The sequence below is a fragment of the Aegilops tauschii genome, chromosome 6, assembly GCF_002575655.3.
Source record: "Aegilops tauschii subsp. strangulata cultivar AL8/78 chromosome 6, Aet v6.0, whole genome shotgun sequence".
Taxonomy (NCBI): domain Eukaryota; kingdom Viridiplantae; phylum Streptophyta; class Magnoliopsida; order Poales; family Poaceae; genus Aegilops; species Aegilops tauschii.
The window spans coordinates 271,481,616-271,497,200 of record NC_053040.3 but is presented as its reverse complement, the minus strand read 5'-3'; the positions used below and the strand labels follow the sequence as shown (position 1 = coordinate 271,497,200).

The 15,585-nt window shown below is 43.0% G+C and overlaps 1 protein-coding gene across 1 annotated transcript; it reads right to left on the bottom strand.

Annotated features, from left to right (window-relative positions):
• Positions 1 to 13,523: 13,523 nt before the first annotated feature.
• Positions 13,524 to 14,895, bottom strand: LOC109736935 (protein FAR1-RELATED SEQUENCE 5-like). Its single transcript, XM_073501963.1, has 3 exons — positions 14,452 to 14,895; positions 14,050 to 14,326; positions 13,524 to 13,936 (listed from the first exon to the last, which is right to left on the bottom strand). The coding sequence occupies exons 1-3, from the start codon at positions 14,893 to 14,895 to the stop codon at positions 13,524 to 13,526; spliced, it is 1,134 nt and encodes a 377-aa protein (XP_073358064.1).
• Between the last annotated feature and the right edge of the window lie 690 nt (positions 14,896 to 15,585).

Below are 15,585 nucleotides of genomic sequence, written 5' to 3'. Positions count from 1 at the left end.
CGCGAGGCCGAGCAAGGGGGAGGGGGGTCGGGACCCCCCCCCCCTCCCCTCCCCCTGCGAGGCCGAGACAGGAACGAGCCGGAACAGGCGATGACGCGGCGTGCCGCGTCATCGCATGCGGAGGCGAGTCCATCACATCCGTGACCCCACTATCTATCTTAGGGTTTTTAGGGTTTAGGGTGCGTGCGGTGGGGGTGGAAACAGAATAACCGCATTGCGTCCTGTCAAATCCTAGCGCGCAGCAATGCGGTAGCGCGAGGCCGAGCAGGCCCCCCTCCCCCTGCGAGGCCGAGACAGGAACGAGCCGGAGCAGGCGACGACGCGGCGTGCCGCGTCGTCGCATACGGAGGCGAGTCCGTCACATCCGTGACCCCATTATCTATCTTAGGGTTTTTAGGGTTTAGGGTGCGTGCGGTGGGGGTGGAAACAGAATAACTGCATTGCGTCCTATCAAATCCTAGCGCGCAGCAATGCGGTAGCGCGAGGCCGAGCAGGGGGGAGGGGGGTCGGGACCCCCCCCCCTCCCGCCCCCTGCGAGGCCGAGACAGGAACAAGCCGAGGCAGGCGACGATGCGGCGTGCCGCGTCGTCGCATGCGGAGGCGAGTCCGTCACATCCGTGACCCCACTATCTATCTTAGGGTTTTTAGGGTTTAGGGTACGTGCGGTGGGGGTGGAAACAGAATAACCGCATTGCGTCCTGTCAAATCCTAGCGCGCAGCAATGCGGTAGCGCGAGGCCGAGCAGGGGGGAGGGACCCCCTCCCCCTGCGAGTCTGAGACAGGAACGAGCCGGAGCAGGCGACGATGCGGCATTGCCGCGTCGTCGCATGCGGAGGCGAGTCCGTCACATCCGTGTCCCCACTATCTATCTTAGGGTTTTTAGGGTTTAGGGTGCATGTTTTAGTTAGATATGAACTTCATCTGTTTTTGTACTTGAACTTCTTCTTTTTGTTTCTTTGGGTTTATTTATTCTTATTTCTTTACTTCTTTTATTAGAGTACTTGAACTCCTGTTCTTTATTTTTTGAACTTCTTTCTCTTGTTTTTTTAGGTGCATATTTATGTATGTATTTTTCTTCCTTTGGTAGTGTATTTGCCATCTATTTTTGGTTTTAAGGATATCAGTAGTGCTATTGTGTGATCTTATCTCATTATAATAGATGCATTCAAATGGTGCATTCATTTATCTATAGATGTATTTACTTTTTTAGCTGTTGGGGGGTAAAACTGTAATTTCTCCTGTGTTGCAAGTCCCACGACAGAGAGGCATTAATTGACCATCTCCCTCGCCACCACCTGTCAGAAAACCCCTCTTCCCCTGTCGCTCTCTCTCCCCCCCTCTCGGTCGCTCCGCTGCCTTCGTCGCCTGCAGCTCCTAACAATTTCTTCGCCCCTGTCCCCTGCCCTCATGAGTGGAGTAACCGGCGGACGCCCCCGCTCCTATTTCTCCCCCACGCCCCGCTCTCCCTCGCCCAGCCCGCTCTCTCCTGCTCCGAAGCGAGGGCGGCAACTGCCTGCGCGGTTGCAAGGTGCGCGTGGCGTCGTGGGGAGTTGAAGAACCGCCGCGGATTCGTGCTTGCAGGGGTCGTCTGTAGAGGTACAAGTGCTGCCCTGCCCTAATGCTTGCTTCTAGTTTCACCAGATCTGTCGAGTCCGCCTCCTGTGTGCTCTCGCGTCCACCTCTCTACCCCCTTCTTCTGATGGTTTGGTGGTAGATTAGGTAGGGTTCTTGTGCGTGTGGTGGGTGGATTGCATTCCCCCGTAGTCAGATTTGTCTATGTGATCCTTGTGTGTGCTATTTGTCCCTTCAGGATTGTGTGGATTTCATTTCCCCTTTCTTGATTTCAGCATTCAGATGCATGTAAGAGAGGGTGTGGTGTGATGCTGGATCTGATGTATCTAATTTGTTTTAGTGTTTTTGATTTCGAAGTCTATATTGTGTCTCTCACATGCTAGATAGTTTATGGATTCTTTTTTTTGTGCTTTCCTAGATGTGCTACTGTTCATCTTTTTATACTTGTTGGTATGTTCTGGTTGTTTCATTCTAGGGTTTGATTCAGTTTCTTTTTGTATTTTGTTGTATGATTTTGTACTTGCTAACTATATGCAATCAATCCCCTGTTTTTAGCAGGTTATTCTAGTGTTTGGAGTTGCATTCATCGAGGAGGTTGTGTTGTCATGGCTTCAAAACCTTCTCCAGGTATCTTAATGTAGTTGTATCTTGTATTTTAAATAGCATTATTCTTATATATGTCTGCCCATATCTTCACTTAGTATTCATGTTGGACTGCCATTCTTAATAGTGTGAACTTCTAGGAAAGGTTATGTGTATGCTTTTTACCATTAGTTTGAGTTAGAATAGTGTTTGCTTACTTTGTAGTTGATGATTTTGCAGGTGAAACTATGTCACCAAGTGTTGTTGGACTTCCCAGATGTTTCATATTTGTAGTGTATATCTTTGTTTTTTTTGTTATCATGTTGATGGTATTAATATTTAGTTTGCCTGTGAAATACTATTTGTGGTCATGCTACATCTTTTTTATGTGCTACTTGCTTGGGTAACATAGTTGAACTTCTGGTTTTAATTATTGTTTGTTTATAATGAAATTTGGTTGAACTTCTGTTACGCACATTTTGTTTTACTGCTTTGTTATATATTGTTGAACTTCTGGACATTCATGTTATATGTAGTAGCCCCTCTGGTGTAGATTTTTTTTATATTTAGTTTGAAGATTTTAGTTTGTTTGTTGTGTTTACTGCTTTGTTAGGTATTGTTGAACTTCTGGGTATTGGACATTGTTGTCAAAGTAGAAGTCCCTTTGGTGTAGGATTGTGCATTAGAACTCAGCTACCTTTTTACTTGCATTTTTTGTAGTTGGTGATGAGTTGAATAGTTCTGAAAAAAATGCCTGCGATCAAGATGGAGCTTTAGAGGTTAATATTGATGCTCCAATATCTGATGCGGCTAAATCACCCATTATCCCTTTGACTGTGATTGCCGAGGTTGCTTCGAGCCTTGAGAATTTTTCAAGCCTCGAGGATCTTGCTTCTGCAGCTCTTGCTTCACCTAGTATGTGAAACCCCTTTTCTTTTCATTTTAAAGTTTTGAGCCATGTTTTTTAGCTTGTTCATGTCGGTTGTTTTTGTTTTTGTTCCTCACTTTTTTTATTTTTTGCTTCGATTTTTTGTGTTCTTTGCAGATGTGTCCACAAAGGAGGAAGCTGTGAACACCATCAACGATGTTTTATCTGAGTTGGGTTTATCAGAAACCCCTGCTGCTGCTGAGGAGGGGGCTCCGTCAGTCAAAGGTTGTGATTCCGTTCCGGATCCTTTGTGCTCTCTTCAGATGTCAGAGACGCGGTCGCAGTCTATTGATGGCACTGAACCTGTCACGCAACCCGAGGATGTGCCTCTTCAGCTTTTCCTGGAGGACCAACGTAAGAGGAAGAAGCAAGAAGATTTTGACAAGAAGAGGGCGGCCCGCCTTGAGAAAGGTTCTGATGTTCCTGGATCTGTTCATGCGGCTGAGCTCACTGTTGAGGAAGACGTGTCGTGTGGCAGTGATGGCACGGTTGTCCCTATTAAGAAGAAAATCAAGAAGACCGCTGCGAGGAAGTTAGTAGTTGGTGAAGTTACTCCTCGGAGGAGCCCACGTGTTTCAAGGCCTGCAGAAGTTGTTGAAGATGAAGGGCTAGGCCTTGGTGGTACGCCACGCCGTAGTCCTCGTGTGCTTGCCACTGCCGCGCCTACAACTTCTCCGCTTGGTGCTGGTGCATCTGGTAAGGGGAAGAAATGCGGCGTGAAGCGCAAGGTTCCACCTGCAAAGGTCAACAAGGGTGTGAAGAAGCGTTTTCGTGTTAATCCAGAGGACAAGGATGATGCTGATTTCAATGCTGATGATCAGGACGACGACGATGATGATGTTGCCGCTAATCAGGTATGAATGTCTCATGTTTACTGTTTTTTAGAGCATTTGTCGCTATTGCTGTAGTTTTATTGTTTTTAGCACTGCCTTGGCGTACATAGCTGACCTTCTGCTCCATATAGACGAATAAATTAGCCGATGTGCTTTGATTTTATGGTATTACTGCCTTTGTGTACATAGTTGGACTTCTGGGTATATACATGAAGAAATTAGCTTAACTTGTTGGTATACATGTTTGATTACTGCCTTAGTGTACATGGTTGAACTTCTGCTTTTTAAATTTCCAACATTTTTGAAAGCATGTTAACTTGTGGTCATACATGGTTGTACTGCCTATGTAGACATAGTTGGACTTCTGAGATACATGTTTGATTACTGCCTTGGTATACATGGTTGAACTTCTGCTTTGTAAATTTCCAACAATTTGAAAGCATATTTACTTCTGGTCATACATGGTTGTACTGCCTATGTAAACATAGTTGGACTTCTTAAATGTAGTGCGTATGTAGGCATTAGTGGAATTTTGGTGAAGCTTGTGTGTCTCATTGTTCTGCCTTTTTTCCTTGTCAATGTATTTTTTTCAGTATCAGCTTGTGGAGCAGCCTGAGAGGAGGAAGAGAGGAGGCAAAGCGCACGAAGAAGGTGGCCAAGGAGGAGGTGAGGCTAAATGTTTTAACAAGACGGTTCGCTGCTCACTAGGAGAGGTCAAGACGTGTGCGAAAATGCTACAAGCTAGGCACAAGACGAGGGTTATCAAGGCTGGTTTTGGTTGTGTGTTTGACTTGAAGGTTGATTCCAACATTTCTCGTCCTTTGATGGGCAACATCTACACGAGGATTGACCCTTCAACCATGATTTTGGACATGGGTGCGGCGAATAAGGTTATACGTATTACAAGTGATGCTATTCACCATCTCTTTGGGTTCCCTCAAGGTAATCGTAACCCCCCTAGGCCCTCGAATGATGGTTTCGAGATGCTGTTATGAGGTTGAAGGGCAAGCTTGGGTATGCTAGGAGTGATGACATCAAGACAAAGGATTTGCGGAATATCCTCGCTGAACTTGTGAAGGATGAGACGAAGGATGATCTTGCTCTGCAGGTGTTTTACCTTATTGTTTTCATGAAGGTGGTTATCCCTGGAACGTCTACACGAGTGTCCAGGGAGGCAGCAATGGCCGAGAACCTTGTGTTTGAGGATATGGCAGGCATGGACTACTGCCAGTTGGTTGTTGACGATATTCGGAGTGCTGTTGTTAGGTATCAGCAAGGTACTAGCAGAGGAAAAGCTATCACAGGTTGTGCCATCGCACCGCTTCTTATGTATCTGGACTGCCTTATCATTGGCAAGACGCCTAATATTGACTTGAGGACCCCTCGCATCAATTTCATGGATCAGGCCAAGCTTCTTGAGCTTGCTGCGGCTGACTTGGTCACGAAGCGTGATGATGACCCAGCCAACTGGGTGTTTGGGAGACTGCCTGTGAGTGTTTCTATGCATTATTCTTTCCTGTGTAGTTTAACTTGAACTTCTGGTATTGTCTTGTATATTTTTTGTTCCCATGTTCCTTCATTTGTTTTCTGACGCGTTGACTTTTGCTTTTGTATGCAGTGGAAGACACAGGCTGAGGTTGTGTTCTTTAGGGTTATTGAATGTCCTGTTCTAACTATGCCTCATTCTGCCGGCCTAGGGAGTGGAACTTCCCCAAGATTTGAATTCTCCTGGGATGTTAATACCGGTGCCCCCCTGTAGATCCAGGAGGTTCTTCTGCCCGTGTGAGTGTTGCAGGTGGTGTTTCTTCTGAGAATTTGCTTGAAGCTGCCAATGTTTCTCTGGTTAGGATTGACAGTCTTCTTGAAACTGTTTGTGGGGAGTTGGCTCGTGTTCCTTCAACTGCTGAGCGTCTTAGTCGCGTTGATGGGATTCTTCCTCCCGGACACGGTTTTGATGCTGAGTCTTCGAAGGAGGCCTTATCTATTGAAGCTAGATTTCTTGAAGAGCTTCGTCAGAGCACTTCCCACCTCCGGACTAGCGTTGGGCTGTTCAAGGAAATGTAGGATGCTCGTTGCAAGCCTTTTGAAGATGAGGCAAGTGTTGTTGTGAGACAGATTCAGAGGCAGGATTCTGTTCGTTCGGGTCGTGAAGGAGGCCACGTGGAGCATACCAAAGAGGTTTGTTTATGTTGGCTATTGATATTTCTTTGCACTAATGTTCAATGTTAGCTTTCAGTTATTACTGTTTGTAGTCATAGGCAACCGTTATTGATTTCATGTGTCGTAAACTGTTTCTTTTTAGCACTAGTATTTCTAGGTGACCTTCTCTGTTTACATAACCTGAACTTCAACTGCTAAAGCACCTGAACTTCCATGACTTCGATGACTGGCCCTTTTTGTTCCCTTTTGTATCTTAGAATAGTTTGATATCTGACCTGCTATATTTACTGTATTTGGACTTCCATTATGTGTCAGTTGTGATAGCTGACCTTCTCTGATTATGCAATATGAACTTCTGCTGATTAGGTATTTGTTTTCTACATGATTTTTTTGTAGGCTATTGATGATGATGCTAGGGTTGAGCAGGATTTTACCTGCGCATGAAGCTGCTCCTGTGCATGAGGCTGCCCCTGTGCATGAACCTGCTCCCGCTAGTGGCGTAATAGTTGATGAGGTTCATGCAGTGAAAATAAGGTACCATTTTTCTTGTCCATTTGTCTTGTTGCCCCTGAGACGGACTTGCTGCCCCTGTGCATGAGGTTCAGTCAGCCCTTTGTAATGACTTTATGTTTCTTTTTGCAGCAGCCAAATGATGATGTTAGTGTTCCTCCAGAGAAGGTTGCAGACATGTCCATCTCAGGCACCGGCTGCTCCGACGGGGTGGACCTGACTGAACCTCAGTCGTCCATTGGCGCTGAGGTTTCTGATGCTGAGTGGGGCAAGACAACTGGAGACATCATTTTGGAGAAAGATCATGTTGAGTCTGCTGTTGAAACTGGTGGTAGTGTTGCTGCAAGCCCGGAGAAGTCTCCTGCAGCAGAGCCATCAGTTGATGTTGATGCTGTACAGGCACAACCAAAAGTTTTTTCTTGTTTCAGATTCTCCAGTTGCTCCAGCTGCTGCTGGTGTCCTTCCCGACGACGCTGCAACGTCTACTGGAGACAACGATGAAGATACCGAAAGCGATAGCTATGGAGAGGAGGTTGATCATTCCAGTGTTGCCACTGGTCTAGGCAAGGATCCATGAAGAGAGGAGAATGCTTATCTCTTCTTTCCCCATCCCCTTCCCTTTTTGTTGTTTGGTTTAGTCCATGATATCCCCTGTGAACTGCCTGTGTGGTCTAAGTTGAACTTCTGGTTTTGTTGTTTGTCGTGTGGGTTGTAAAGAATGTTAAGTGAACCTGTTTTCTATGTGGGTGGAGGTTTGTAATGAATGGGTTGTGATGTCTATGATGCTGTTGTTTTATCTTTTCTGATGTAGCAGCTGAGATGTGCTTATGTTTTGAATGTTTATGCTTGAATGTTGGTCTTAATTGAAACTGTTGTTAATCTATGTGCTTGAGTGTTGCTCTTAATTGCTATTTCTTTTTGGTGAGCAGATAGCGACCTTGCTGTCGTCCAAAAGAAGGTCGATGACTTTTATTACAGTGTAACTAGGCTTAAGAATGGTCGTTCCAAGAGGTGAGTGCAGCTGCTCAATATTTACATCATCCATGTACCCCCTGTGAACTGCATGTGGTTTCATACCTGAACTTCTCAACTCTATGTACCTGAACTTCTTATTTTACTTCTCTGGTGCTGAACTTGTGGCCTCTTTTGTACTGTACTGCCTGTTGTGATATAGCTGAACTTCTGTGCTAACATGTGTTATGAACTTCCTGAGTTCCTGCTGCTGAACTTGTTTTACGTTCTATTCGCTTGTTTTAGATCAATGATTATGTTCCAAAACAAGGAGTGTGAAGCTTCTGTCGAAGAAGTTGCAATATCTTTTGGTCATCGTGGAATGCTTCGATCTAATGTGGCTGAGTGTGCACTCTACTGTCTACGTGCGAAGTACCAGGGATCGGATAAACTCATCCTGCCGTATTGGGTTTGTGTAAGTCAACCATACAGTTATTTCTTTTCTGTTTTGTTCCTTACCATTTTAGTTAAAACTTGTTTGTCTCATTTTTGTATTTTTTTCATATGTTGGTGTTGTCTGCATTATTTTAGGACAAGATTTTCAGAGGTCAATTTGATTCCCGTGTGAGGAAGTACTTCATGGCGAGTGGTCCAGATAGCATGGATGCACATGATTCGGTATGCAATATCTTGTTCTTTGCCTCTGTATTAGTTTTGCAGTGCGATCCACTGTGTTAATATTTGTTTTATTTTTCTATGTACCATTTGATATTAATTCTCAGTTTTTAATTATTCGTGTGTTTATGATGCTTCAGGTTGTTTTCCCCACTTTTGACCCGCCTGAGATCCCTGCTTCCATGGGTGGTGTTGGTCATTGGGTTTCAATATTTCTTGACCTGAAGTATTCAAGGTTCCAGCTTCTCGAATCCTATTATGGATCAGAAGATGAATGTGCGGTACGCCTGTTTCGGCGAATGACCGACAACATCAAGAGGCTTTGGAAGGATGCCAACAACGACAGGGAGACACCCTTCAGTCCTCTTACCATCGACCATTTCCCTCTGGATTGGATTGATGTCCCCCAGCAGCAAAACAAGTATGAGTTCCACTTTTTCTCTTTATCACATCCATTTAACTGTAGTTGTACTTAAGCTGCGATGTTTTTAATTCGTTGGCTCTCTTTTTCTGTTCTAACACTATTCTTTTACTGCGTTTGATGGCAGTATCGACTGCGGATTCTTCATGCTTACGAATGTTAATTTGTATCATGACGGGGTTCTTGCAAATTATTCCCGTGAGAATATCGCGAATATCAGGAAGACGTGGTTGTACTCAATCGCTTCTTCTAACCTGTTTGAGACAGACTTCCAAGCTCTGTTTGGCTACTACACATGTAAGTATTTGGAACTTGGACTGCTTACCTCCACTATATCTTTTATTCTACCTGAACTTCATATTTTTCTCTGAACATGGACTTCTGCTTGAGATCTGGCTGGGCTGCTGGTTTCGGAAGGAGAGCAGCATTTTCTTTGTACATGAACTTCATTTCTATCTTTTTAATTTTGCTTGTGTGTTTTGTTTTAGTAATTTCTGTCCTTCCATTGCTTAAATGGACATGAGCATTTTATTTCTAATTGAACTTCAGAGATGATGCCTTTCTATGGTTTGTTAGCTGTAGTTGAATGATTTCCAGTTCATTGGTTTATCTTGAACTGTGCCTTTGGTTGTGCCTGAAGTTCATTTAGTTTTTTACTGCAACTAATTTTTTTAGGTCAGCTTGAGTAATAACCATGTCATCTTTATTAGTTGGACTGCACATTGTGTTGTTCCTGAACTTCAGTTGTATTTAATGGTGATGTTTTCTCTTCCTTTTTTTCTTTGATAGTGGATCCGTTGGAGTTGACCGATTACCACTACTCATTCCTCGGGTCACAGGAATAGCAGCCTAGGGAGGAACCGATGAGTACAGCTCCGATAGAAGATGATAGACCTCGGACCCTTATTTCTTCCAAGTTGGGGAAGCAGGCTGGTGGTATTCGTGGTACTCCAAAAACCCCTTGCTACAGGAAGGCTAATGCAGTCGAAGCAGCCGAAGCAGAAGTGATTTCGTCCGATGATGATTTTGAGAAGATTGCTTACCCGAAGAATGTTAAATGTGCTGCTGGTACTGTTGCTAGTAGAGGTGGGAAGAATGCTATCATCACCAGGAGGAAACCGGCAGTTGAGTCTGGGAGCATAACTTCCTCCAAGAGAGCATCAAGATTGCCTTTGAAGTGGCGTTCTCCTGTCGCTCCCCTGAAAAAATACAGTTACCCTCATCTATCCGAGGCCCGGAAGTTGAAACAGTATGTGCTGAGTAAAGACGGTCTGGAGAAGTATTCTGAGTGAGTTTTCTTCTTCTTAACTTTGTTCCTGCTAGAGATGCTACTCTGTGTCTGAAACTTCTGTTGTTGTAGTATGTGGGCTTCTGTTCATTTCTCCCTTGCCTTGGAGTTATAGTGTCTGAACTTTTGTTGTTGTATTGTCTGAACTGTCGTTGTTGTAGTATCTGAACATCTGTTTTATGTCTGCTCTTGCCTTTTGAGTTATAGTATCTGAACTTCTGTTTTGTTGTTGTGTCTGAACTTCTAATATATTTTTTACCATCCTTTTGTATTCTGCAGGATAAGCTACTGCATGTTTACCATCCCTGCGAATGTGATTGACCTCACAGGACATGTCCTTTATACGCTTTTCGGTGAAGGGCAGCAGATGGAAGGGGACATAATGGATTATCTCATAAATTTGTGGAAGGATAAGCCGGAGACCTCTGAGATATTCACTAGTGCTGACAGGGTTGTACTTAGTCCCTACTTCATACAGGTTTTAGTTCTTTGCACCCCTATCTCCATTTTTTTTGCCTTAGTTTTGTTGTAGTGGCATTTGGGAGGTGTTTTAATTGTGTTTTTGTGAATGCACAGTACTTCCTGGAGTATGATTTCTACGCTGCAACAGTTCCAAAGTTTGATGCAAAAAAATCTGCTGGTCTCCTCCCAATGTTTGTTCGCAAGGAAGAAGACCTTCTTAACGCAAAGCTGGTTAGGTTTTCACAACTCTTGCTTTTTTTAATTTCATGTGCATCCTTTTGCTGAGTTTGTCAAGAAGTTTTTGTTCATGCCGGTTCTTCAGTACATATGCTTTTATAGTTTGTGTTCACCGGTCCTTTCATTCTTGGCAGGTTTTCTTGATTCTATTCAAGCCAGTTGGCACAATGGCGCACTACAATGTGTACGTGGTGAATAGATATCGTGGGAGCATTGACATCCTTGATTCACTTCCTTACGCTAATATGGAAACGTCGCGAACGAGTTTCCACGGGGACTGTCAAAATATCATGAGTGTTTCTTAGCCTGAACCTCCTTTCACATTCTCTTGTTTGACACGAAGTTTATTATGCCTTGTGTAGACAAAATATGTTGTTGTCTCTATTTTGGTAATACTGCTTGAACTGAGTATCATTTGGAAGTTGAACTTCTGCTATTTGTTTAGGTGGATCTTATGCAAGTGTCGCTTTTTTATGTACCTGAACTTAGCTATTTTGGTTAACATGTTTTTGACTTCATCTAATTTTGTTATTTCTGGTAGATCAAGAGATTTGTTGGGTTGCTCGAGGAGGTGTACGGCAAGGCTGCGTACAAAGCGAGCAAGCAGCCTAACTGGGTGACTATTGCAAAGAGGCCAACCTTATCGATGTTTCGAAGCAGAAGAATAATGAGTGTGGTTTCTTTGCCGTGAAGTTCTGCTGTTCATATGATGGCGATGAGATTGTTGAAGATTTTGGTGATGTGGAAGTATGTTTTGTCTTTGTTCTTGTCTCATCATCCTTTAATTTTTCTTGTGTGTTTTTGCTGAGACGCTCCTGCTGTGATTTTAGATATCCGTTACTAAACCATCGTTTCATTTTCTTTGTTTGCAGGCTGCTGCAGATGACTGGAAGGCTGAGTTCATGCACACTCTGATTTTTAGCGAGAACAATGAAGTCATGCGTTCAGAGCTCCCTAAAGAGATCCAGTCCTTTGGCCCGTGAATTCGAAGCATTACTTTCATTGTAGATTTGATTTCGTATAGATTTTTAGGTTTGATAATGATTGGAACAATTCCGTAAAGATTTGGTTGTAAGAATGTTTTAGTGATTTGTGTATCTATAGGTGCAGCACTATTACTTATGATATTGTGGACAAATGTATTTGGTGTGAAGAATGATTTGGCTTTGTGAATTTCAATGTACTGCGTCGTTTTCAGTATCCATGTGTTGAATGTTTTTGCCCCAACAGATGTACCTGAACTTCTCCCTCGGTTATGGTTGAACTGCTTGATTTTTTTGTGTTGTTTATTTTTGGGCCCCAACATATGATCGTAGACTTGAACTTCTGCTTTGAGATGTGGCTGGGATGCTGGTTTCAGATGGAGAGGATATTCTGTGTTGTGTAATGTATTGGTAATTTTCAACCAAACCAATATGTATGCTTTTGCATAGAATCTATATTTGTTTTTTTGTGTTTTTTCAAGTGCGAATATATTTCAGCTGTAACTTTGTGCAGAAATATTGTTGACGTTTCTTTATCTTTTGTCGGCATTGTACATGAACTTCTGCATGTATCCAAGCAGAACTTCACATTTGAACGCGTTGTCTTAGGCTTGCTAACCTTAGTTTATGCGGTGAAACTTTATTTTTTAAGCATATTTTTTCCTACATCAATTTTATATACCAGAACTTCTTTTGTAAGCTGACCTGAACTTCAAAACTGTATGATTATTTGCTGGTTGCTCTTTTATGGAATACAACACGAGCACCTCCTGCCATAATATACCAGAACTTCCACTGTAATCTTACTTGAACTTCACAATGTATGTTTTTCATTTTTGTTCTTGCTTGCACTTTCATGCAATACATCACCAACACATCACTTCCTCTCATAACATACCAAGACTTCTACAGTAATATTACTTGAACTTCATAGTGTATATTTTTCAATTTATTACTGCTTGCACTTTCATGCAATACATCACCAGCACATCACTTCCTCTCATAACATATGAGGACTTCTGCAGTAATATTACTTGAACTTCACAGTGTATATTTTTCAATTTATTACTGCTTGGACTTTCATGTAATACATCACCAGCACATCACTTCCTCTCATAACATACCAAGACTTCTGCAGTAATATTACTTGAACTTCACAGTGTATATTACCAGGGGATGACATAATATTCTGCACATTGACATGACATAAGTTTGCATTGTGTTAATTGACCTATTATAACTGTTCATCAGCCTTGCGCTCCTCCTAGGCTTTGGTGGTAGAGGTTTTTGCTTGACATGTACCTCTTCCTCTTCATCGTCCTCTTCCTCTTCATCGTCCTCTTCCTCTTCATCGTCGTCTTCTTCTTCCTCTTCGTCGTCCTCTTCCTCTTCGTCTTCCTCTTCTTCGACGGCGTCTTCATCTTCGTCTTCGTCTTCATCTTCCACCACTTTCTTGTTGATGGCTCTGGGTTTTGCTTTATGTTTCTTCTCTGTCTTTTTGCTTGTCTTTTCAGCATCTGCGCGCTTCGGGCATGTTCTTGCATTATGTGGTTCATACTCCTTGCATATGCTACAAAGTCTGCTGCTTGCTTTCTTTGGGTGTGGTCCCTTCTTCTGTTCCATAACTTTGGGCTGTTGTTTTTGAGATTTGGGTTGCTTGACCTCCTCAGCATTGTTTCTTTCCAAGAGTGTTGTAAAGGTCAGCTTGTTGTGTCCTGCAACCTGGTTGCACACACTACATTTCCTGTGTCCAAGTGGCACTCCGTTCTCATCAAGCACGACGACTCTTCCTGCAGGTGGTGCCTTTATTTGAGCTCTCTTGTCACTTTTCTTTGCTGCAGCAATTTTCTTCCTACCCTTTGTTTCAGAATACAGCGGCAGTTTCATCGTCTCTTGCTGTCGCTGCTCCATTGATTGGCCATCACCCTGCTTGCTGGTTGGCTTCAGTGGCGGCGTTGAGCATTTCAGCTGCATAATAATGAAGGTCATCTTCAATTTCAGCGTCCTCTTCAGCCATCCTTTCGTTAGCATCCACTTGATTTGCTGAATGTATTGCATCAAGCTCTTCCATGAGCCTCTTGAGAACATAGTAGGCTCTGTCATATTGCTGGTCACATCTCATCGCTTTCTTGTTAACCATCAAATTCAGCTGCAGCAAGATGTCTTGCTTCGATAGCCTTGAGCTGCCATCCGATGCGGTTGTGTTGTAGTCCCTTGTATCAAAGGTTGGTTGTGATTTTGCAGTCTTTGTGTACCGTTTGAGGATATACTTGTTTGGAAATTTGTCAGGCTTGAGGTAGTCCGGTATGTTTATGATGTGAAGGCAGAACAGACCTGCATTTTGTGATGAATGCAGTATACATAGTTTGTGAGCCAGCAATGAGTTTCATAAGTTTTGATATGATACTACTAGTTTAGCTATTTAATGAGTTTGTTTTTTCGCTCACCTGTGTGTGTCCAGAGCTTGCATTCACACTCGTATATTTCATTCTCCGGGTCAGCTACAACCTGGAATTCATGCTTTGACCAGGAAAATCTTTCTTCATCATCATGGTCAGGCTTGTTGTGGTAGTACGCAAGGTACTTCGTGGGCTCCGCTGTACACTTTACGCGAAATAGCGTGGCCTTTCTCATCCTATTCCTCATCTCGGTGTACACGGCTCTCGTGTACTTGATAGACATGTCTTCCTCGTATCCGTAAGTTGTTTTTGTCACAGGATTGGTCTGCACATGTCAAAAAGTGAGATAATAGTCGAAGCAGAGTCATGGGTTTCATTTTTTTAAATTCAAAGTGCACATGTTGAAGGTAAACAGAACATGATGGGGGTCTTTTGTACTTGTCATCATACCATGCTGGTCATTGTTTGCTCGTTCTCCTTCTGCATCCGAGTTTGTATGCAAGCATTGACCCGCCTAGCAAACTTGTGTAGGCTCTGGGTCCCCTTGACAAACCCTTTCTTTAGCACGTGGTTCATGCTCTCGCTTCGTTGTGTGGAGGTCATTCTAGCAGAGAAAATGTTCTTGTAATATGCTGAAATCCACATCTTCCTATCACTCCAGAGCTGCATCATCATCTGGTCGTTCTCCAGGTTGTACTTGTGCACGAGTTCAGCCCAAGCATCTTCAAACTCCGTTGGCATCAGCGGCCAGTTTAATATAGCTGTGAACTCCTCTTTGAATGTTTTATACTTTTTGTACAGCAACGCGAGGTATTCCCTGTACTTCTTCATGATGTGCCAATGGCATAGCTTGTGGACGGTGTTTGGAAATGATTGTGGTATAGCTTTCGCCATCGATGGGCATTGGTCTTCATGAATTAAAAAAATGAAACTTGATTCTTTTTTGTACTGATGGTGAACTTATGTTGTACAAGTACTTGAACTTCACATCTAGCAGAATGGTATCTAAGAATGTCACATGTATTTTTTCTTTACAGCAGTGTTGCTGAACTTTTGTGGTACCAGTGCTTGAACTTCACAGTTAGTAGTAGGACAAACTAGTAGTGTCACACTCAAAATTTTTCTTAAAGCATTATTGTTGAACTTCTGTGGTAGTAGTGCTTGAACTTCACATAAATAACTATATTTTTCTGAACATGCTACATATATTTATCTTACAGCTTTATCCTCGAACTTCTATGATACATGTATTTGAACTTCACATTCATAACTAATTTTGTTCTACACATGTGATAGATAATTTTGCTTTCTTGTACTGCTAGTTGGACTTCTGTGCTAACAGTGGTTGAACTGCATTCTTTACATTTTTTTCAGACAAAACCAATGTACCCAACACAGACCCATAGACAGAAAAGATGATGAAACTTGAAGAGTTTTTTTTGACTCATCTGTTAGAATGCAAGTTGGGTGCTTGTTGTTCATGCACCGTACAAATGTATCGAACAGCCACTTGAATGACTTTGCATCTTCGTCTCTTATCAAGGCAACAGCAAATATCGTTGACTGCAAGTGATGGTTTGTTCC